The sequence below is a fragment of the Vulpes lagopus genome, chromosome 1, assembly GCF_018345385.1.
Source record: "Vulpes lagopus strain Blue_001 chromosome 1, ASM1834538v1, whole genome shotgun sequence".
Lineage (NCBI taxonomy): Eukaryota > Metazoa > Chordata > Mammalia > Carnivora > Canidae > Vulpes > Vulpes lagopus.
The window spans coordinates 174,360,889-174,384,849 of NC_054824.1; the positions used below are offsets into that span (position 1 = coordinate 174,360,889).

Below are 23,961 nucleotides of genomic sequence, written 5' to 3' on the forward strand. Positions count from 1 at the left end.
TTCAAGAAATTCAACTAATAGTGTCTTATTCTGTTTCTCAGCAAACAGCATTCTGTTAAGTTGGACCATATGAAACTGCTGTTTTTGTAGGTCAAAAACAGTTGAATATTAGTAATTTCATATGGTTAGCCTAATCTGTTGTTGCATACCCTAAGAATAATGTAAAGTATCCGGCCAAGCATGAATCCTGTTGAGCCAGGGGAAGCTATTCAGTTGCAATTCATGCCAGGATTCCTATACAAAATAGAATAATGTTAAAGAAATGAATCTTCTTCTTCATTTTTAATAAATGTCTCTTTTTAATAAATGTCTCTAATGAAATGAATTTCCAAGTCAATGTTTAAGCCAGGCCAAAGTTTTCTCTTTGGCCTTTCTTTTAATACAGGCATACCTATTATTATTATTATTATTATTATTATTATTATTCTCCCCTTTTTGTGCTTCCCAGATACTTCATTTTTTTTTTTTTTTTACAAATTGAAGGTTTGTGGCAAATTTGTGTTGAGCAAGGCTATCGGCACCAGTTTTCCAACAGCCTTTGATACTTTATGTCACCGCATTACATTTTGGTACTTCTTGTAATATTTCAAACTTTTTATTATTAGTATCTTTGTTATGGTGATCTGTGATCAGTGGTCTTAGATGTTACTATTATAACTATTAATCAATAAATGTTATGTGTGTCCTGACTGTTCCACTAACTGTCTGTTCCCCACTCCGTCTCCTCAGAACTCTCTAGTCTCTGAGACACAACAGTATTGAAGTTAGGCCAGTGAGTAAGAGGCCTAACTTCAATAGGCCCTGCAATGGCCTCTAAGTGCTCAAGTGAAGGGAAGAGCTGCATATCTCTCACTTTAAGTCAAAAACTAGAAAAGATGAAGCTTGTGAGGAAGGAATGTTGAAAGCTGAGATGGGCTGAGAGCGAGGCCTCTTGTGCCAAACAGTCAGGTTGTGTGAATGCAAAGGACAAGTTCTTGGAGGAAATTAAAAGTGCTGCTCCAGTGAACACATGAATGAGAAGAAAGGAAAACAGCCTTATTACTCATATGGAGAAAGTTCTAGTGGTCTGGAATGAAGATTAAACCAGCTACAACCTTCCCTTAAGCCAAAGCCTAATCCAGGGCAAGGCCTTAACTCTCTTCAGTTCTCCGCAGGCTGACACAGGTGAGGAAGCTGCAGAAGAAAAGTCTGAAACTAGCAGAGATTAGTTCATGAGTTTTAAGGAGAGAAGCTGTCTCCATAACATAACAGCGAAGGTGAAGTAGCAAATGCTGATTTAGAAGCTGCAACAAGCCATTGAGAAGATCTAGCTAAGAGAATTCCTAAGGGGGCTATGCTAAACAACAGATTTCCGATGTAGATGAAACAGGCTCCATTTGGAAGAAAATGCCACCTAGGCCTTTCACATCTAGAGAGGAGAAGTCAGTGCCTGTATTCAAAGCTTCGAAGTATAGGTTGAGTCTCTTATTAGGGGCTAATGCAGCTGACAACTTTCTTTTAAAACCAACGTTCATTTACCATTCTGAGAATCCTAGGGCCCTCAAGAATGATGTTAAATCTACTCTGCCTATGCTCTATCAGAGAAACAAGTCTCTATGGCAACACATTTGTTTGCAACATGGTTTACTGAATATTTTAGGCCCACTTTTGAGCACTACCACTCAAAAAAAAAAAAAAGATTTCTTTCAAAAATGTTACTGCTCATTGACAATACAGCTGCTCACCCAAGAGCTCTGATGGAGATGTACAACTCCATCACCAGGAGTAGATTCCACCTCAAGAAACCATGTTCTTTGCTCATCTATAAGAAGCAACTCCTCATCCATTCAAGTTTTTTCACAAAATTGTAGCAATTTACTCACATCTTCAGGCTCCACTTCTAATTCTTCTTCTCTTGCTATTTCTACCATATCAGCTATTACTTCTTCCATTGAAGTCTCAAACCTCTGAAAGGATTACAACCTCTGTTGTAATCTTGTACAACAAGATTAATGTTGTTTTCATGCCTCCTAACACAATATTCATTCTGTAGTCCATGGATCAAGGAGCAATTTTGACTCTCAAGTCTTATTATTTAAGAAACTTATTTTGAAAGCTGTAGCTGCCATAGATAGTGTGATTCCTTTGATGGATATGGGCAAAGTAAATTGAAAATCTTCCAAAAAGGACTTACCATTGTAGATGTCATTGAGAACTTTCATGATTCATGGGAAGAAATCCAATATCACCATGAACAGGAGTTTGGAAGAAGTTGATTCCAACCTTCATGGATGACTTTCAGAGATTTGAGACTTCAGTGGAAGAAGTAATAGCTGATATGGTAGAAATAGCAAGAGAAGAAGAATTAGAAGTGGAGCCTGAAGATGTGAGTAAATTGCTACAATTTTGTGAAAAAACTTGAATGGATGAGGAATTGCTTCTTATAGATGAGCAAAGAACATGGTTTCTTGAGGTGGAATCTACTCCTGGTGAAGGTGTTTTGAAGACTGTCGAATTGACAACCTGGGGTTTAGAATATGACTCCAACTTTGCTAATTGAGCAGCAGTAGAGTTTGAGAGGATGGATTCCAATTCTGAAAGAAATTCTCCTATAGATAAAATCCTATTGAATAGCATTGCCTGCTACAAATTGCTCATGAAAGGAGAGTCAACGGATGCTGCAAACTTCACTGTTGTCTTATTTTAAGAAATTGCCGCAGGGATACCTGGGTGGCTCAGTGGATGAGTGTCTGCCTTCAGCTCAGGGCATGATCCTGGGGTCCTGGGATGGAGTCCCGCAGCAGGGCCCCTGGAGGGAGCCTGGTTCTCCCTCTGCCTATGTCTCTGCCTCTCGCTCTGTGTCTCTCATGAATAAATAAATAAAATCTTTAAAAAACAAAAGAAATTGCCACAGCCACCCCAGCCTTCAGCCAGCCACCACCCTGAACAGTCAGCAGCCATGAGCATTGAGGCATGACATCCACCAGCAAAAAGACTATGACTCACTGAAAGCTGAGTTATATAAAAAGTTAGCAATTTTTAGCAATTAAGTATTTTTAAATTAAGGTTTATGGATTGTATTTTTTTAGACATAATACTCTTACACACTTAATAGACCATAATGTAGTATAAACTTTTATATGTATTTTTTTAATTCAAAAATTCATTTGACTTGCTTTTTTGTGACATTTACTTTATTGCAGGGGTCTAGAACCAAATCCACAATATCTCGAGGTATGCATGTAATTAGACGTCAGAGTCGCCATTAGAATGTGCTGATGGCAATCTAGAACATGAGGAACATGAACATCCAGGGTGGGAACTTCCTTATCTGGAGGAAATCTGCTACCCAGACAGGTATGAAGAAGACAGGTAGTGGTCCAGGAACACTGAGTATAAGCACCTCAGTCCTCATTCTGAACAATGTTGGGCTCAAAGTATCTGATCAGTTGCTTGGAGTATAATAAAAAGGTATTAAGGTATGAGTCAAATCCTGTAAATTAAGCTAGATTTTGGTTTTCATCCAGGAATCTTTCCAGGGGTGACTTATGTATGTAGTTAAATTCAGGGGTAGAGGGGAAGGATACGAGCCCAAAAAGGAATAGTTATGTAAGGACTAGGTGGGGTCTATGCCCTTATGTTAGCAGGTTGGGTTAAGGGCATGGCTTCAGGTCCTAGACAGGAGTCCTTAGCAGGGTAAGCAAATAGAATTAAAGCTTCTTATTTGTAAGGTTGAGGTGCAGTTTAGGTGGATACTTAATCCCAAAATGAAGCCAACACACTAACAGGTTCAGCTAGAACTTTGGAACTACTCAAGCACCATGATCTTCCTCATCAGATTTGGGATCCACATAATTTTTGGCTGATAAAGATAGCTTCTGTGAGACCAGAGATCTGGGTCTGGGTCACGGAACTCAGAGCTTAAGAGTAGGTCAAGTTCAAATTCACTGGACACAGACTATTGCTTCCTGCCATTCAGGAACAGACAGGCTGGAACATGCATGTGGAGACCATCAGTAGATCCGGTTATGAGGATCTGGGGATGAAAAATATGGAAGAACCAAGTAGGAGCTGACACTCTTGGTTCATATTCACCCTAAGACTCAGTTTTGGGTTGCATTCGTCAACTTTTTATTGAGTATCTGCCATGTTCCACATATCAAATTAGATTCTTTAATTCCCTTAATTCTCATAATAACTTCAGGAGGACAGTGTATTATTTCAATCTGAGAAAGCAGGGAGTATAATACTTTATCCATGATTATGGGAATAATAGTTACTGGAACACAAACCCAAATCTTTATGTTTTCTTAGGAGAAGGTGTATTCATTTCCTATTGCTGGTGTAACAAATTATCACCAATGTAGTGACTTAAAATGGTACACACTTATTCTCCTATGGTTTGGAGATTAGAGGTCTAAAATCAAGGTGTTGATTTCTCCTGAAGACTTAAGGGCAGAATATGTTGTCTGGCTTTTTTTTGGCTTCCAGAGACCACTTGCATCCCTCGGCTTGTGACCTCTTCTTGTATCACTCCAACCTTTTGCTTCTGTCTTCACACCTGCTACTGGTTCTCATCTCTTGCTTCCCTCTTATAAGGACTTTTGTATTGGATGGGGTCCACCTAGATAGTCTGTCCATCTCAAGATCCTGCAATGTATCACATCTGCAAATTCCTTTTTACTGTGTAAGATAACATATTTGTGGGTTTTGGGAATTGGGAGGTAGACTTGGGAGGTGGGGGGCATTATTCTGCTTACCACAGGAGGGAATGGGAAGAGGGGCTTTGAGCTGGGGAGGCAAAAGTGGCCAGACAGAAGGGAAATTATTCTATCCCTCTGAGGTTGATGTGGGGCAGGGAGAAAGAGCAAAGACAAGAGTCCCTCAGCATGCAGGAACTTCAGTGCAGCAGAGCTGCAGGAGAGCGGTTCTCCGTAGGGAAGGTCCATTGATAGATGGGTCTCTGGGCTGCTCTTTCCCGGAGCAGCAGGATCTAGAGACAGGTGGCAGGACCAGTTCTCTGCAGCAGCATCTTGTAGCTAAAGAAAAAGTCCTAAAGGTGATGATCATCATGTAGAAAGGCCCATCTACTCCCCTTGGCTTTCTGGAAACACACAGGCCAGGCCTCTTGTGTGATCTCATAGAGTAGGAGAACGGATCCCCTCAAAAGACTGAGATTGAATATGTGGTTGAACTGACCAGTGGAGATTGAAACAAGGTGAAATATCATCATATTTGGGAGTTTTTAAAGGAATATGGCATCAAACCTTAGCATTGTGATTTTAAACTCCTACCTCTTGGAGTTGCAAACTTTGGTCACAGCCATAGCAGGTAGAGGGTCCACTGAGGGCAGAGAACAAAGCATTTTCAGCAGGTGTGCTCCAAGCAACCTCCACTGCTAGGACTAAAGATGCAGAGTATCTCACTTCGAAATGCTCCTTAACTCTGGGTCTAACCCTAAACCCAACAACCAGCTAGTTAGTCGGGCTCCTTCGATGGCAGATCTTATCTGAATAACAATAACCAAATTAATAAGTATACCCAGCAGGGGTGCTAAAAAGGTGGTCGGGTATTCCCAAGAGGAAAATTAATTTCTTTTTATAATCCGCCGTAGTTTATTTCACATATTCATGACCCGCCCAGTATGTTTTTTCTTTATGACGAGCCATAAAAATGACAAAATACATTAGCCAAGTTCTTCGTTTCTGCTAAAATGACCATATTCAAAAATAATAACAGAGACTTGTATCAGCGATGCAAAAGATGCATGAAGTAATTGGGGCTTAATTTGTACACAAACTGTCAAGGCAGTTTTCCTCACGGCCTGCATCTTCTGAATTCATTAGTCTCTAATTACGGCCAGTGGGGACCAGCAGTTAGAAGGTTAAAGAGGTTCTGACAGGCCTAATCATTGCTCAGGAAGCTGAAAATGTATGCAAAGTCTCAGCAGATGGGGTGAGAGCGGCTTCTGCCAAGTGATAACTGTTATTCCTTTGCACCTCCAAAGCTGTCATCCTAATAGGCACATTTTAAATTTATTAATGCTCTAGTTACAATGCATACACAGTCTCTAATGGTATGTCATTCTGAGTATATAAACTGAGCAATTAACACATATTACCTGGTAATGGTAAAATTATTTGTTGCCTGTTTGATTTTTTTTTTTTTTTTTTTTTTTGGTTGTCTCCTATTCCAGGAAGGATTGCCCCAGGAAAAGCTTCCCTTTGTTAAAATAGAAGCAAAGCCACATTGTAGATGGTTTTCTCTTTTTACTCGGATAATACAATCAATCTGAAGGCCTTCAGTCCAGGTTTTCTGTACTCGGTCAGACCTGTATCGTCTGTCATGGACTTGGGGTCTCCTGCATCAGAATCTAAGAGTTAAAGACAATGCAAGTGAGATGCTTCGTCAGACTTTTCGGGAGTGGCAGAGAACTCCAAGTTGGGAGGAAATGACCCTTGAAAGTGAGAAAAGGCCCAGGGTCCTGGTTCTTGTTTGTGACTCTACATTAAGTCATAAAAGGAGAGGTAGTGTGCACTTTGCAATTTCCAATTCAAGAGTCATCAATATCTTACCCTTCTTTGGTGGCCTCCCAGACTTCAATCCTGATTGCTTTAAAGCTAACTAATCACCAGCAAGAAGAGTGTGTGTGTGTGTGTGTGTGTGTGTGCTTTAAACAAACGAGGTCTCTTGTCTTTTCTGTGACTATAGCCATGACATGGGAAGGGCCTTTAATTAAATGCAGCACTTAGTGCAACAATTGTTTGCGTGTAGGAGGCCACAGAAATGGAGACAGCTGGAATGGATAGTCTCTAAATTGTAGGCTTTGTCAGGACTACAAGATTCATAAGCGGTCCTAATAGCATGATAAGGTGTTAATCTCAGCAACAGAGCAATTATCTGTCCAGTGACTGACCGCCACTCTCTGTACCCACTAGCCCGTTTCAGTTAATTGATTTACACTGTATGGAAGTAATATAACAACAACAAAAAAATGTCGCAGAGACTTTATGTTAATTAAAAACTGTGATTACATTTCCCTACTAGGTGATGTGTTTGAGATTTTCATACCACCCAGAAAAGATATCCAACTATTAGATAATAAGTTTTCTTTGCCTGAGACCAAATAACCCATCCATTGCGGTTTCTTAAATGGCTAAAAGAATAGCCTCCGGTTGATTAACAGACTTGAGTTGTGTGACCTCGGACAAGTGTCCTCATTTCTCTGAGCCTCAGTTTGCATCGTCCCCAAGGTGAGAAGTTGGCCCAGACTGTCTCTGACCTCGAAGATCTTTCTTGGTTCCCAGAGTCCATACTTCTCTGAGTTTGAGTGCTGCGTAGCCAGGGCAGGAGGACACCATTGAGCAGGAGCAATAGTTCTGAGTAGGTCAGCTCTTTTATCTTCTACTTCCTATTTTCAACTTGGAAGTTTAATCTGCTTTCTGACCATCCTGTTTATTTATAACTTTTTTTTATATGTGCACAGTGGATTTTTCCGGCCCCTTTGCTATATATTTTTGCTATACGATATAGGTATTTATTTCCAGAGAAAAAAACTGTCTCAGCATCTCTTTAATGGGAAATCCAATGAAGAGAGTCTAGACATGCCCTGCAGTGTCCGCTGACTTGGTGTGATGTAGCTCTGTAGGGAGAAGGGACATCCTGGGGCCTCTGTGGGCTGTAAATATCTGGGGTCTGCTCGTGTGGCCTCACCTATGCCTGTGAGAGTAGACCCCAGTTTGTGTCACTGGTTTCCCCATCTACAGAGTGGGTGCACTGGGCTGACTGTTCCCTCATGTCTGTTTCAGCAGCAACTGTTGGTGACTCTTGTTCTTTCTGAGAAAAATAAATTTTCTCGAAATTATGACCTTAGAAGGTAAAAGGATTTGAGAGAAACCAGCAGTTTGAGAGAGAAAGAGCAGCCTTGAAAGCCATTTACAGGAGCAGAGTTTGCCTGAGAAAGCCTATAATGTTGTGGATGGCAAGTCATGGTGTGGGCCATGAGTTATTCTTCAGTGAGAAGAAAAATAATGGTTAAGAGTAGTAGCCAAAGAAAGCTAAACTTGGTCTTGGTATCTATCATCCCATACCCATCTTACCTCAGCCTTGCCCTTCCAGGTGCACCAGCAGACCTACCTCAACTCTCCTAGGAGTGTCACCATAGCATGCTCTGCCCTTAAGGTGAACGAGTTGTGGTCAGGAGGGATTGTTTTTACCCAAAGCCTTGATGGTCAGGTATCAGGAGGCTTCCACTGGTGGGTGTCAGTAACATGTAGGGTGTCTGGGGAAACAAATCCCAGCTCCCTGCACTTACAGTCACTTTGTCCACATACACCCAGTGACACACATGCAAAACACCCTAGTCATGGCAGGTCCCTGGAGCTGTGACTACTTCAGAGTTATGCAAGCCCAGAGTTAATCTTAGCAGAGAAGAAAGTTAAGACTGCAGAGTAGAAATCTATTCATGTAATTTCCAGACTCAGTTCTGGAAAATGGATACTAGAAGCAGTATAGAACCTGGATCTGGTCTGCCTCAGTGCTGGCCCTAGCCCTGCCTCATGTCTGTGCATCCATGAGCAGGACCCTTCACTTGCCTGTACCTCTATTTGCCCTCTTATAGGGAGAATAATTGCACTTTCCCCCTAAAGCTGTTCTGAGGATTAAAGGAGTTAATGGATGGAAAGTTCTTGGAAAGCACTGGTTTAATGTTCACCATTGATTCTGGATCTGTTAATCCAATGTTAATTCTGGATCATCTATGAGCAGGCTATGTGTAGGTATGTGATCTGTGCAGTAGCAAAAGGCATATTTAATACTATGTTGTTATCTTGAAAGTCTTAGTCATTTTTGAACAAGGAACCTTCCATTTTCATTTTGCACTGGATTCTACAAATTATGTAGCTGGTTCTGTCTATAAGACTGTGGTGCTAAAATCTAAAGTCTATGTAATGTTGATACCAAAATGGCCAACCTTAGTGCTGAGAAAGGTCAGATGTTCCCTTGAGAGAATTTGATACTTGAGCTAAAGTAAATATTTTATGCACATTTGCATGAAGCCAGTGATTACTTGTCTTTAGTGATATAATTTGATATTAATATTGTTCATTTCTATTTGTCCTTCAAAGGTAGAATTAGACTTTTATGGTTGCCCAGTTTTAAAATGAGCAGCCATGAGATCTTAAACTTTAAAAATTAAAGTATGCTTCTGGGGCACCTGGGTGGTTCAGTTGGTTAAGCATCTGAGTCTTGATTTTGGCTCAGATCATGAGATTGAGTCCCATGTTGGGCACCACACTCACTGGGGAATCTGCTTGGGATTCTCTCTCTCCCATTCCCTCTGCTCCTTTCCCCCCATTCTCTCTCTCTCTCTCTCTCTCTCTCTCTCTCTCTCTCAAATAAATCTTTAAAAAATAAAAAAGCTTGATTCTAAATTTCTTGTATTAATTTCTAGTTGTGTCTTACAGATTCATTATTTTTTCTCCTAAAGATGGAGATAATAGAAGTTCTCTGCATTCTCTAAAGTGCCCATCATAGTCTTGGCAATTAGTCACTAATTAGGAAATGATTTTAAAGTTGTCCAATAAGGGATCCCTGGGTGGCGCAGCGGTTTAGCACCTGCCTTTGGCCCAGGGCACGATCCTGGAGACCCAGGATCGAATCCCACGTCAGGCTCCCTGCATGGAGCCTGCTTCTCCCTCTGCCTATGTCTCTGCCTCTCTCTCTCTCTCTCTCTCTCTCTCTCTCTCTCTCTCTCTCTCTCTGTGATGACTATCATAAATAAATAAAAAAAATTAAAAAAAAATAAAGTTGTCCAATAAGATGGTCACTTACCTCATGAAGATGGTGAAAGTATCTGGGTAACAATGAAGTTGTTAGCCCCTCCGCTATCACATATGTGGACTGTGCTCAGTTTGTGAGCTTTGATTAAAATTTAAAAGCCAGGCTGGGGGAGGGAGGATGCTGCTGCTTATTTTTGTGGAAATTGCCAGCAACCATTCCATGAAGAGCAAAGGCTCTTCCTGATGATATTCCACTATCGGCCCTTATTAAACTCCAGCATATGGGAGTTGAAATGTGAGACTTAAGAAATCATTTCCTTGCTGCCTCATTTTGCAGTTGAGGAGACTGATACCCACAAAAGTAGAGCTATCTGAAAGTCATACAGTTCACTGGTGCTTAGCAAAGGCTTCACAGTGTCCTAGATCATTGGATGGAGGATGGCCCATGGAGTGGGGCGGAGTCCCAGGACCCAGACAAGTTACCTTGGACTGCCCAGTGATGATGGGCTGGGTGGTACGTAGGGCTGGCATTGACTATTTCATGGAACAATGACAAGGACGTCTCATTCCCAACTCAGTTTCCATCTCGCACCCGGGAGAGGCCAGGGATTTCTTAAGCTAACATTTTCTCTCTCCCGGCTCTTGTCTTCATCCTAGCCATACCATTTTTCTGGGAGACCTGCATACAAGTATGCCTTCGAATCTTTCTGTATTAACATTTAGACTAGCAGCCTTTGCACATAATATTTGAGTATCGGCAGTCTTTGTTTCTGGTGCTGTGAAAGGTGAGGCCTGTCTAGCTGTGAGAAGGGGACCTGGGGGTTATCCCTGAAAGCATTTGATGAGTCCAAAAGAAGGGGAGCATGGATGTCAAGCATATTATTGATGCTTCAGAGCCTTAACTATAACCCAGGAGTCTTACTTCCCCAGATGCCCTGTAACTCCTTTTGAAATTGGTTCCATTTATCTTTTTACTTGTTCTCTTACTTGGAGAGACATCCCTCCCCTTCCCCTACTTCTTCACTGGTCTGGCACTGCCTGGAGGGGGCAGAGGCCTGCTGGGAACAGGGTCCCAGTGTCTCCTGTCAGTTCTTCCCTTGAGAAAAGCAGCAGGCCTCCAGGCAGCCTGTTTGTACCATTGCCAGCATAGCAGGAGACAGGCATCAACACACAGGCCTGGGGAGGGATCCCCATTTCTTGGCAGAGTAGATGCTGTGATTTTTTTTCATAAGGCACATGGCATTAGGTGCTACCTGTCAGGTGAAGGGGGTTGAGACTGGGGCATCAGGATTCTGTTTACCAGATGGTGCTGAGCTAACAAGTGAGGTCAAGGTCGGTGGAGGTGGGGTGTAAATCAGTTGCTACATGGATTTGGTTGTTCACTTGAGGGTGTGAGGCAGACACAGCCCTACAACTGGGCTAGGAGAGAGGGTGCATCATGAGGGAAGCAGAGGGCCCTCACAGGATCAATGAGGGAACAGAGCCTCATGGTGTGACTTGATGACAGCTTTGGTGCGATTGCATTCCTATAGTAGGCATGGGGATCCAGGATCTTTCTCACTGAGATATCAGATGTCCCTAATGCTTGTTGCCTTTGTGCTTATGATAGTCTTCAGAGCTTTGAGCAATTGGAGCTAAATCTTGACAGGAATGAGGGTGAGAGGGTGAGACATTCGATGGGTAAGTAGCTCCTAAAAGTCCTTTCCCAAAACTAAAATTTCAGAGGTATCTGGCCTTTACTCTTACCAGGTTTGTGAACTCTGAAGCTACTTAGTTTCTTTTGTACCTCAGTTTCCTCATCTGAGTGTGATGATGGGGGCACTTGATGGGATGAACACTGGGTGATATGCTATATGTTGGCAAATTGAACTCCAATTTAAAAAAGTAAAAATTAAAATTAAAAAAAAAAGAAATTCATGACTGCTTTACAAAGCTATTAAGTCATCTAGACATGAGATAATATATGTAGCAGAGTTTAGAATAGTGCTTGGTGCTTCATAAGATCTTAATGAAAGTCTATGATTGTTTTTATCATTATTGGCATGTGTGTGTGCGTGTGTGTGTGTGTGTGTGTGTGTGTGTGTGTGTTTGTGATAGCCAGCACCATAGATGCCATAGTCCCTGCATGAAGAGCAAAGTCTTAATGCTTTGGATAGAAAGAGTGGAAGTAGAGAAATTGATCCCCTGCTCTGGAATCCTCCATCCTGATAGGTAAAGGAGGTAGAAGTTATCATATTTCAGGAAAATGTTCCAAGAACAACAAACTCACACAGAAGCACAATCTTAGTACCATATCATTATTAAACTGTTGGCCCAGCTTGTCACCAAGTGTCTATTGGAGTCTCATAGGATACAGAGCTAAGGGCCTTGGCATGTTCACTCATCAATTCATTCATTCATTTAACAAATTTTTATTGAGTGTCTACTATGCACCAGACACTAGGACAGGGCACTGACCAAACCAACAAAAATCCTTGCCCTCAGAGAATTTAGATTCTAGTTGAAATATAGACAGTAAACACGCATGTGATTATATAATGTAGTGTTGTGTGGTAAGCACATGAAATAAAGCAAGATGAGGGGATAAGTATTGCCTGAGAATGGGATGGTCTGGGAAAGCCTTTCCAGAAGGGGTGATATGGGAATAGAGATGGGAATAAGTGGAGTGAGTGTTAGAGCAGAGGAAATTGGACATATGAGGGCCCTGGTGTATGGCTGAATGAAGAAAGCACAGGAGATGAAAGTAGAGCCAGGCAGGGGTTAGAATTAGGGTGAACTGAGATTTTGTTGTGGGTGTTACAGGAAGACATTGGAAGACTTGTGGAGCGGACGGTGGCATGATACAACTAATGGTTTGGAAAGATCCCAGTGACTTCTGTACAGAGAATAAATTATAGAGTCCAAGAGGCAAAGCAGGAGCCAGTAAGGATGCTGTTACACTAATCTGGGCGACGGCCCCAGGAGGAATGGGGTGAGGGTGTGAGAAGGGAGCTAGCACCAACAGACTGCCTCCTGTAGCTCAGGGGAGAGAGAGGGAGCAAGGACTGCAAGGGTTTTGATCCACACAACTGGAAGAGTTAAAATTTCCTGAATAGAGATGGGGAAGATGAGAGTGGAGTGCATGTGGCACGGAAGCCTAGTTCCCTGCTCTGAGCTGCTCGGGTTCATCTGGAGATGCTGATTGGACACCGAGATGGAGGCAGCTGGATAAGTGAGTACGGATCTCGAGGAGGTCAGGGGGTAGAGACATGGATTTGGGAGTTAGCACAGACATAGCATTAGATGCAACCATGGAAATAGCTATTTCATAGATGAAAATATTGAATAGCAGATGTTTCTATGATTCAATATGATATTTAAATCTTGAGTGAAAGAGATGACAATGAGAGGTGGAATAGTAGAGAAAAGGTCCCAAAGACTGAGCCCCAAGTTACTCCATCTATTAGGAATTTGAAAGAGAAGGAAGACCCAGCAAAGGAGTGTCCTATAGAAAACCAGGAGTTCATGGTCCCTGGAAACCAAATAAAGAACATGCTTCAAAGTTAGTCAGAGTATATATTGTGTCTGACGCTACCGAGGGGCCTGGGGAGGGCACAGAAGGGATGATGGGACACTGGTCCCTGTCCCCCAGTGAAAGTTCATGACCTTGAGGAACTGTCAGACCAAATTCCTGCAACCAGCAGTTCCTGGGTGCCTGAATGCAATCTTGATGCTTCAGTTTTGGGGGGTGATAATTCCTCAGGAGCACAACATACCTATCATGAAGAGGCTCCTCCTCAAGGGACAGTGAGTGGTATGTCTTATTTTTTTCCAAATGATAATGTCAAAACTAATGAGATTCTCCATCCACAGCAACCCCTTCCCAGATCCTTGCTGAGTGAAGTGACTAAACTCCATCTCTCCCACCCATCTGGTTGGAAGCCGAAAGCCAGAAGCCCCATGTCCCCAGCAGCAGCAGGTATGTACTTCCCGTTCTGGGTAATTTCACCTTTTGGAGGATGAATGATAGAGACAATGAGATCTGAGTGGGTCCCAGAACAGTGGGCTCCTTAACCCACTGCCCTGGAAGGGCCAGCTGAGCCAGGGAAGGAGAGGGAAGGACAAAGTGTCTTTGCAGGGTATGGAGGCCACAGTGGTTGGCTAAGTTGTTTGGGTATGTGAGGGAAGGAGATGATAGAGATGAACATAGGGAAGAAGGCAGGAAAATAAAGACTGAAACCTAAGGGGGGTCTTGAATTTTTTTGTGTAACAGGCAGCAGATCCCAGGCAAATATGTGGTTTCCCACACTGACCGCCAACAGTGAGCGAGGAGCATCACTGTGGAGCCAGGCTGTGGGTAAAAGAGGAAGAGTCATTGTTCTCTCCCCACTGTCTCTTTCCTTCGGGGAAGGAGGACTGGAGACGATGAGCCTGCTCCCCTCACCCTCAGGGGCCCTCCCGTGCCCCTGCACTGCTTCCTTCTTGCATCTGTCAGTGACTTCTCAGGGACGAAGTCCGTGGCATGCCCAGTGCTGAGCCCAGCTGCATGGGATTCAGAGAGGGACAAAGTCGCAGGGGACAGGTGACAGAGACAAATGCAAGTCATGAAGGACAGACAGCTGACAAGGAAGGGGAGATTAAAAGGGGAGGATTTTGGAGAAGAGGTTAGAGCAGGGCTGACCTCTGTTCCCTGTTTCTGCAGCCTTTCTCCCCATTGTGGTGAGCCTTCTGCCCATGGGGGACCCCAGCAGGGGGATGGGGGGTGCTCAGAGAGGAAGGCTAGGGATTAATCTGCTGGACCCATCTCCCTGGGCACTGGAGACAGAAATACTTGCTCCAGGGAAGAGGGTTTGGGAGATGGAGTTTTCTTTTCTTTAAAAATTTTTTTTTTTAAATTTATTCGCGAGACAGAGAGGCGGAGACACAAGCATAGGGAGAAGCAGGCTCCCTCTGGGGAGCCCGATGTGGGACTCAATCCTAGGACCCCAGGATCACCTGGGGTCACCTGACCTGAGCCCAAGGCAAATGCTCAACCACTGAGCCACCCAGCCGCCCCAGGGGGTGGAGTTTTCAAGGTCAACCAATTTCTATGGTGCAGGTAGCTGACTGCATGACTCTCTGGAGTAGTTTGCTTTCACTCCAAAGGGATTCAAGTCTCCCAAGGAAGGGCCAGGGTATGAGTCCCTCACCTCGGCTTGAGGGATACTGCTCTCCTGCAACTGGGTGTGGATGTACTGTTCCTCTCTCTGTGCACATTCCCTGGGGAATGCCAGGATGTGCACCCAAGGGTGTCTGTGGGTTTCTTTCAGCCAGAAATTTGGTTTCATGTGTCTAGTTGGCCACAACCAAGTGCGGGAGGGAAGTGGCCTGAGCAAAGTGACAAACTTCAAGGAGACTCTGATGAAGTCCAGGCCTCCAACCGGAGGCAAATAAGCTGTGGTGTCCTTGATGACACAGTCACTCCGTACTCCACCAGGACCCTCTGCCAAATTCTAAAGGGAGGAGAGAGAGAGAGAGAGAGAGAGAGAGAGAGAGAGAGAGAGAATGAGAGAGTCCACCACAGATCATCTGTAGACTATTTAGTGCCATTTGTTTTACTTCTGATATTCTGCTCTCCCTTTCCCCTGGGAGACCAGGGAAACAGTCCTAAAGCAGTCTCAAGGCAGACTTTTTTCCAGGAAAAAGCCAAAGTCCCTCCCCACTCAGCTAGGAGACCTGTTGGAGATTCGGATTCGGATACGCTTGCCAAAGTGCAGGGAGGTTGGCACTGGGCATCAGTGGGCGTGTGTTCTCACATCCTCGTCTACATCAGTGCTGTCTGCCGATGCTTTTGTCGTACAGATCACATCAACTTAAAGGCAGTTATCAAGAAGCCCCCCTTGGCATACCCACCAACTGCCTGCCTTTCCTACCGTTAATCAGTGTCTGCTAATTGGAGAACAGTTGCTTATCTACCAACACCCTACCCCCAAGGCAGTTAAAATGAATCACTCTTATTAAAAAATGATTTGTTTATCAAATCCTACTTATGTCTCTTTTATACCTCAATTTTCTGTAGATTTAATGACTCCAAGTGATAAGGTAGGAATTTATCCCTTGAGTCACACAGGGCTTGGCTATATTTCTGTATTAAGACAACAGCAGTAATGCTAATAACTACTAACCTACTGGAGCATTTTCAATGTGCCAGGCACTGTGCTCAGAGCCTTGCATGCATTATCTCATTGAATTCTCACAAAAATCCCTTGAAAGTCAATTATCGTTATCTTCATTTGCAGTTAAGGAAACTAATATTCAAGAAAGTTTAAGTCAATCAACTGAGGTCATGCAGGCGGGATCTCAGACATCTCCACTGCCCATCCTATGTTTTCTTAGTCCAGAACCTTTCACAGTGTAGACTTGGAACCACTGAAATCAGAAAATCCTGAGCACATTCTAACCTTCAGATCCCAGGACCCTCCCTGAGACCCAGGGAATGGGAAGCCCTGGATGTGGTCCTGGAATCTGCATTTTTAAAACACATTCCCCAGGAGACTTGTACAAACACCAAATTCTGAGAATCACTATCACTGGCTTTTGAGATGTTTTATTTATTTTTATTTTTTATTTATTTATTTTTTAAGGATTTTATTTATTAATTCATGAGAGGCACACAGAAAGAGAGAGAGAGAGGCAGAGACACAGGCAGAGGGAGAAGCAGGCACCATGCAGGGAGCCCGACGTGGGACTCAGTCCTGGGTTTCCAGGATCACACCCCGGGCTGACGGTGGCGCTAAACTGCTGAGCCACTGGGGCTGCCCTTTTGAGATGTTTTAAACAAACTCTCTGATGCCAGAGGCCAAGGAGTTGGACCTTGGGGAGGGAGTGCATGATTAATCCTAATCCTTTATTCCTTGATTGAGCTTATGCTCTTTAATCTCTTTTAGCTTCTATTTCCTGATTTGTAAACCAGGAGTGGTACTTTTCTAGGTGGTGGAGACGATGTGCTGAAAGTAGAAGAAAATGTTAGACGCAGAAAACTCCCTGCAAGTGCATGGGATATTCGTCGTGGGCTTGCCCAGGCATTGGTGATGAAACCAGGTACTGAGCACAGTGCTGGGTGCTTTGTGTGAAAGGGAAGAGCAGAGAAACCCCTCCCACCCCCCCAAGAGCTGGATATCTTGGAGATCTGTCCAACTTTCTTGGGAGAAGTCACATCCTCCACAACTCAAAAGAAATCACTCCTATTTGGCCCAGGAGGTACATTTTTTATCTGATGCTGGCCCTCACTTACTACACTATTTCACTGGAGACCGAAGTGTGCTTTCTGCCTCAGTTTCCCCATCTGTTCAGGGAAGACAAAAGCACCTGCTCCTCCGCAGCCACACTCGCTATTGGCGCCATCTCCTTAAGCCATAATTATTCCAATTTCCCTGTGTGCCAGGGTTATTATCTTTGGTTTAATGCTCACAAAAGCATTGAGGTCCACACTTCAATTAGACCCACATTATAGCCGAAGGGACAGACTCAGGGGGTTTGAGTGGTCTGCCCAAGGGAGTAAGTGGTGGTACTCCAGGACTCGAGTTCACAACGTCTACACCATACTCCGGGGAGAGGCGTTAGGAAAAGGTTGGGACTGAGTGTGTTCTGCTGTTCTGAAGCCTCTGAAGGAACATCCAGGTTTGAAGCAAACTCCTTTCCCCTGCCCCTCTACAATGCGGCCTAAGTTATTCAATTAGGGAGCGAAATAATTGGCAGTGGAGAACGCCTCTAGCAGTGGTAATTACCTCCAGCGCCTTGTTGGAATAGTCAAGCTACATTTCAGTTTCTGCTGTAAAACCTTAATTATAATATAAACAGCTGCCCTAAAGCCCTCTGGGGCAGCCTCTCCCCCCCTACCTCCCTTCTCTGGCCTCAGAACGGTGCCTTTCTCATGAGTGGTCAGGGAGGGCCAGGAGTGGGAAGGGGCTTTTCAGGAGGAGGGAAGCTAATACCTGTGTGTTTAGTGGGGTTTGAAAGACTAAGCCACAGGGAGTCCCTGTCAAAGCCGCATCTTCAAATGAGAAAGCCAAAGACACATCCACATCTCTATATTACTTAGAGTCTCTTCTGGATGTGGGGCCCCAGAAGTTCATAGATAGCCTAGCACCATTTGGCTTAGATGGGCTTTAGGAGGACATGGTATAGTTTTGAGGTAATATGTCTTTCTGTTTACTCTCCTATAAGGGAAATCAGTCTTCCTTTCTAGCTTCTGACTCCATGGCCCTGGACGGAGCCATACTGAGTGTCGAGAGCTCTCTAGGTAGTGTGCTAGGTCAAAAGTGATTCCCTGTTTAAATCTCACAGGGGGATTAACATCCCTATTTGGCTGTTGAGGAAAATGAGCCTTTGAAAATTTAATCAGAGATTAGGCTCAAAATGCAAATAACCCTGTGAAATACTGAAGTCCAGGTAGATTGATGGAAATGAGCTACTTCTGCTTAGGAAGGGAGAGGTCGAGGGAGATGTGGGTCAGCACAGGGCATCTGAGAGGGCCCAGGAGCAGGGGCTGCTGAGGAGAGAAGGGCATCATAACAAGAAAAGCCGAAGATGCTGCTTCACTGGGCTTGGCTTATAGGTTTGCCAATGACCAGTCCTGGTGTCCCACAAGGGGATGATTGGGTTTAGGGCCTAGCCTAACAGGGTAAGGAGTCAATATGGTGAGGCAGGGTCATCTGATGGGCTTAGCTGGCTCTTAAGTTTTTGTTGGCCAGATGGAACCATGTGAGTTCCTAAGTGGTCTTCAAAGTGGAGTAAACATGAGAATGCCCTGAAGAGCAGGGATAATTATTTGGACTTCTGGTTTTTATCATTCCTTCCTTGATATTTTTGATTTCTATGTGTTTTATAATGGGCATATATACAACAGGATATTTATCTAAGTTATGTATAACTAAATATATGTCCATCTATGGGAAATATATTCCCATGCTCAAGAATGCTTCACAACTTGAGATATATGATCACAAATTTGAAGTCTACTGGGCTAGATGCTAACATGGTTCCCTGGAATTCTAGCTTTAAGAAAACCGATGATCAAGGGGTAATGACTTATTGGCTATGTTGATGACTTGAAGCAGCAATAATTATTACTCATGGAGTACTTCTTTCTAATCCTGCAGAAGCAAAGCAATGTGTCCAGAGCATGGACACAGATGCTGATACCAGACTACCTGGGTTCAAATCACTGCTCAGTCATCTGCTGTGTGACTTGGGGTAAGTAAGCCTTTCTGTGCCTCAGTGTCTTCATTTGTAGAATGCAGCTCATGGAGTCTAGTCTAAAAATCATAGGGTAGCTGTGAAGATTACACGAGTGAATATGTCTCAAGAGCTTCTGACAGTGCTTGAGTAACCATCTAGTAAGACTTTATGAGGTGGGGTAAGGAAAAATAAGGAAGTGGAGATTCAGGAAAGTGAGTGCAGGAGCTGCCATCCTGGCTCTGTGTGGCTGATTCCAAAGCCCCTGTATGAGGATCCACAGTGGAAACTATCCTGAGCTTTTACCAACAACCAAATGGAGCTGAGAAGATGTATCTGCTTCTGCTTCTGCGAATCTCTGCCTCTGAACCTCCCAGCTGTACCTGCCCTCTCCATTCCCCCAGCCCGCGCAGAAAAAGAACAATGGCATCTTTGGGTGCTGTCCTCCCTGCAAGTTGGCCCTCACTGCCATCAACCCTAATGGTTGTGCTGCTCTATCTCTCTATGCTCCCCCAGAAACTCCCCCAAATCCCTCTAGTGTCTTTGCTCCAAGGGGGGATTCTAGGGCCTTCAAGAACAGCAGACAAGTAGGAGTGTTACTGAAAAGAAGGTGCTGCAAAGGAGTCAGCAAAGAGTGTGCTCTTGCTGGCACCCTGGGGAAGATGTCTGGGTGGAGGGATTCGTCTGGACCTCACATGAGTGCCTCTTCCTTCTGGCATCCCTTGATGGTCCTTGAGTATCATGCCCACATGTTCTGATTCTGTATACAATCCAGGAGCAGGATGTCTTTGCTGTAAAAACCTTGAACAACTGAGGGAGGTTTTAACGATTTAATATGTATCTCAGGTTGCTTCAACCCTGGCTTCTTGCCCTGACAGCAGCTTCTGGGTGAGTCTGAGGTTCATTCAATCTGTAAAGTGCTTTAGATACAGCACTTCACGGAAGGGAGAGGTATTCCCCAGGGAAAGAGTAGGAGACTGTGGTGAGCTGTGGCATCCTTTGCTATAGATACCTAGAAACAATCTTGCTGGTCTCAGGCCAACTCTGCACCTCCTAACCCCCCACTCCCCTCCCCCCAGGGACTGGTGGTCCTGTTCCCTGCTTCTGGCACTACCTATTGCTCCATTTCCCATAAACCCTGGAGAATAGGTTGCGTTCCTCCCTCCCCCTGAGGAACTTAGCCTTTAGGAGAGTTTCTTTTTCTTTTTAAACTTTTAATTTAGGGATCCCTGGGTGGCGCAGCGGTTTGGCACCTGCCTTTGGCCCAGGGCGCGATCCTGGAGACCCGGGATCTAATCCCACATCAGGCTCCCGGTGCATGGAGCCTGCTTCTCCCTCTGCCTGTGTCTCTGCCTCTCTCTCTTTCTCTCTGTATGACTATCATAAATAAAAAAAAAAAACTTTTAATTTAAATTCAATTTGCCAACATATTGTATAACACCCAGTGCTCATCCCATCAAATGCCTTCCTTAGTGCCTGTCGCCCAGTCTCCCCATCCCCCCACCCTTTAGGGGAGTTTCTTTTCTTTTCTTTTTTTTAAGATTTTATATATTTATTCATGAGAGACACAGAGAGAGAGAGGCAGAGACACAGGCAGAGGGAGAAGCAAGCTCCATGCAGGGAGCCCGATGTGGGACTCCATCCCAGGTCTCCAGGATCACGCCCTGGGCTGACGATGGCACTAAACCACTAAGCCCCTGGGGCTGCCCTTTAGGGGAGTTTCTAAGGGGGTTGAGTGTAAGTAGCCATCAGAAAGCACCAGTAAGTACAGTTTTCAGAAATAAAGGGAAACTTTTAGTGTTTCAAGACACTTAAATGATGCACTGGAAACAAAAGTCTTGCATTAGGATTTAGATTCAATTCCTTAAGTGGCTTTTTGCATTTTTTCCATCTCATGTTAATCTGACTACAACCTTATCTTCTCTGTTCACTTCTAAGAAGTCTTCTGTGCAGAGTGGAAGGATGAAGCCCATGCCTGCTTGGCGTGGGACGGGCTCACCAGCTTCATCTCACTGGATATCTCTTGCAGCTGATGGGATGAGGGAAGCCTCTCAAGAGACGATTAAAATGGTGTTTAAGAAATCCTCAGCCAATAAAAAGTTGCTTATAGACTTATAAAGCCTCTCTCTGTGTCAGTTTTCTTAACCTCCTGATCTCAACTGTCCAATTATAGGTTTACAAACCCTTGGGGACTGCTGTATTAAGTAAATGTAAGAGGAATGGTCACATTCGGTGTGAACTAAAATCCCCAAGGCTAGTAGTAGGAAAAGGAGCTATGTATTAGGTTTTTCATAAAACTAGCCCCTAAAGTACAAAGAATAGTTCCCTTAAGACTTGCCCTATGGACTGCCTTTCACGGCCTGGTTCATATTTATAAGCCAATTTGTCTGGAAATAAATCTCTTTAACACACTCAACTAACTCCAAGAGGTGTGTCCCAGGAGGACCAATCTTCCTAAATGAACTGTCTCAGGAAGGGATATAACAGCTGTGTTGTCAATCCTGGAACTTCCAACTTCAGGGGAAGAAATTTCATGTATATATAATTTATATATTTATGCATATAGGTATATCTATCAACCATACCCTGCTTGGAGACAGGGAACACACGAAATTTAAGGGACTCCCAGATTGAATCCACCTAAAAAAAAAAAAAATCTTCATAGACCTAATTTAAGGAGATGGCAAGAAATCGATGCTTGTTACACAAGCCTGAAGCTCAGTAATGGTCCATCTGACCTGGGATTAGTTTGGACAGCAGTTGGACCGATTGCCCACCACAGTTTCTTCCCATATGGCCAGAAAAGAGGGTGTGAAAATATGAGAGTTTTTTTCCCTTCCTTCTCTCCTTCCTTTCTCTTCTCCTCTCCTTCCTTCTGTGTGTGTGGGTGTGTGTGTAAGTCTCTCTCTCTTGAGAGTAAAAAAGGGTATCCCATCAAAGTTAAAAAGAAGCTTTAGGAAAAAACTGGTTTTTTGGTTTTGGTTTGTTGTGTGGGTTTTCTGGAGCTTGTACAACCTCCTCTCAAAACTGAAGGTGTTTTTATTACCTATTTTTATTGAGATATAATTAACATACTATAAAGCTCTCTAATTTACAGCATGGTTTTGAGTCATAACTTAAAAGAATACATGAAAGTGCCTTTTGTGCCAGGCTCAACATTGATTGCGTTATAAATGTGACATGACCACTGAAGCCACTTTTTTTATTTAAAAACTCTCAGTAGCTCATTTCCTACAGAACACTCTAAAATCTAAAAGCTCAAAAATTTAAGGCTCCTAATAATTCAATCCCACTCTTCTTTCTAGCCGGATCTGCTGCTACCATCTCTTACCACACCACTCATCAGATAAAACCGACAATGAGGAACTTTCTTGTCTCTCAGATTTTCTCCTGCAGGGCCCGTACTAGTCTATCAATGAATGTCCTGTCCATTCTTGGAGGTCAGAAGCCATTTCTTCCATGGAGCCTTCCCAGAGCCCTCCTGGAGCCCTCCTGACCATCCTAGCTGGTACTAATTTGTTCTTTTCCCATGTCCTATCTCATTATACTGGGTTGCTTCTAAGGTGATCGCCACATTCTGTTTCATATTAACTACCTGTGACTAGCTCCCTTCTTTTATATAATTTTGATAAACAGTTATTATTGAGCATTTGTGGGCAGTGAGCTAGGCATGGGGAGGAGCTGGGTGGAGGTACAGAGATGAGTGACACGGTGTTTGCTTTGAAAGAGCTCATGGCTTGGTGGGATCCTTGAGGGTAGAAGCCTCACTGGGCTCCGTTCTGGCTGTATCTCCAGCAGTGTCTAAAATGTTCCATGCGAAAAAAAAATAAAAAAAATAAAAAAATAAAAAATAAATAAAAAATAAAATAAAATAAAATAAAATAAAATAAAATGTTCCATGCGGAGGGCACCTGGGTGGCTGAGTCAGTTAGGCATCTGCCTTTGGCTCAGGTCATTATCCCAGGGTCTTGAGCCCTGCATCGGGTTCCCTACTCAGTGGGGAGCCTGCTTTGCCCTCTCCCTCTGCTCCCCCAATCCTGCTGTCTCTCTCACTTACTCTCTCTATCTCAAATAAATAAAATATTTATAAAAAATAAAATAATAAAATATCCCATGTATATCAGATAAAGTTGCTAATACAATCAGAGTATTAAGGGTAAAAAAGATCAGAGTGTTAAATGTGATTTCTGCATTTCACTACAGACAGAATTAAGACTTGGGCAAGTTAAATAACATGTTCAAGATAATCAATGACTCCAGAATTGTAAGTAGAGTGCTACAAACAGGCACAGCAAAACCAGGGCAAGTCCAGGTGGGAAAATCAGGCGTGGAGACCGATGGTGCTGTTTACTCTAAAATTTAAAAGAAATTCTCTTGGTCACAAGAAGCCCATTTTTTGCCCATGTAAATAAACATCATCTCCTTTGATATCCTCTCTTTTGGTCGATACTCTTGTGTTAATACTGATAATGCAGCTATATTCTAGACAAGGTAGCAGCTGAAATTTCAAAACTACTTTCACCTCTACTTTTATCAAGGGAGGTAGAAAAGACAAGGGAATATATTGGAAATCAGAATTCGTTACAAAAAATTATTCTAGAGAATGTGTTAGAGTGAAAGCAGATTCAGATCCAGCTCGCGTACCCTCTCTGTGGACAGCCTGACTGCACCATGGTCTCTGGTGTCCAGATTGCTACCATATTACGGAAAGATCGCCCAGGTGCCTTCTGAATCAAAAACCACAAGCCATTATATCGTAATGAGTATACTTTTGATATTGAAAATCCTGCACTTATCCCTAGTTCCTTGAAAATCGGTTATTTGTGAAGATGTACGGTGACTTTGGCCAACTCGAATATTCAGTTGACCTGAATACTTGCATAATTTGAAGCTGGAAGGCTTTATTGAGCCATTTTATTTTATGCCAGCTCTTTGTTAGACACTCTGAGCCAGAATTCTTAGCCTATGTCTGTGGAGTCCTGAGAGGCTTATGAAAAGGCTGAGGAAG

The 23,961-nt window shown here is 43.5% G+C and overlaps 1 protein-coding gene across 27 annotated transcripts in view; it reads left to right on the forward strand.

The window, feature by feature from the left end:
* Positions 1 to 21,068, forward strand: part of LOC121491656 — a 202,647-nt gene extending 181,579 nt beyond the window's left edge. For 19 of the 27 annotated variants that reach the window (XM_041756782.1, XM_041756809.1, XM_041756845.1 and 16 more), the window contains 5 exons: positions 13,611 to 13,716; positions 16,707 to 16,817; positions 18,878 to 18,971; positions 19,800 to 19,841; positions 20,892 to 21,068. In XM_041756782.1, coding sequence (XP_041612716.1) covers positions 13,611 to 13,716; positions 16,707 to 16,817; positions 18,878 to 18,971; positions 19,800 to 19,841; positions 20,892 to 20,919 — 381 coding nt within the window. In that variant the 3' untranslated portion in view covers positions 20,920 to 21,068. Of the gene's footprint in view, positions 1 to 13,610; positions 13,717 to 16,706; positions 16,818 to 18,877; positions 18,972 to 19,799; positions 19,842 to 20,891 lie in introns of those variants that run through there. The other 8 variants (XR_005988047.1, XR_005988038.1, XR_005988051.1 and 5 more) reach the window with 3 other exon arrangements.
* The last annotated feature ends 2,893 nt before the right edge of the window (positions 21,069 to 23,961 follow it).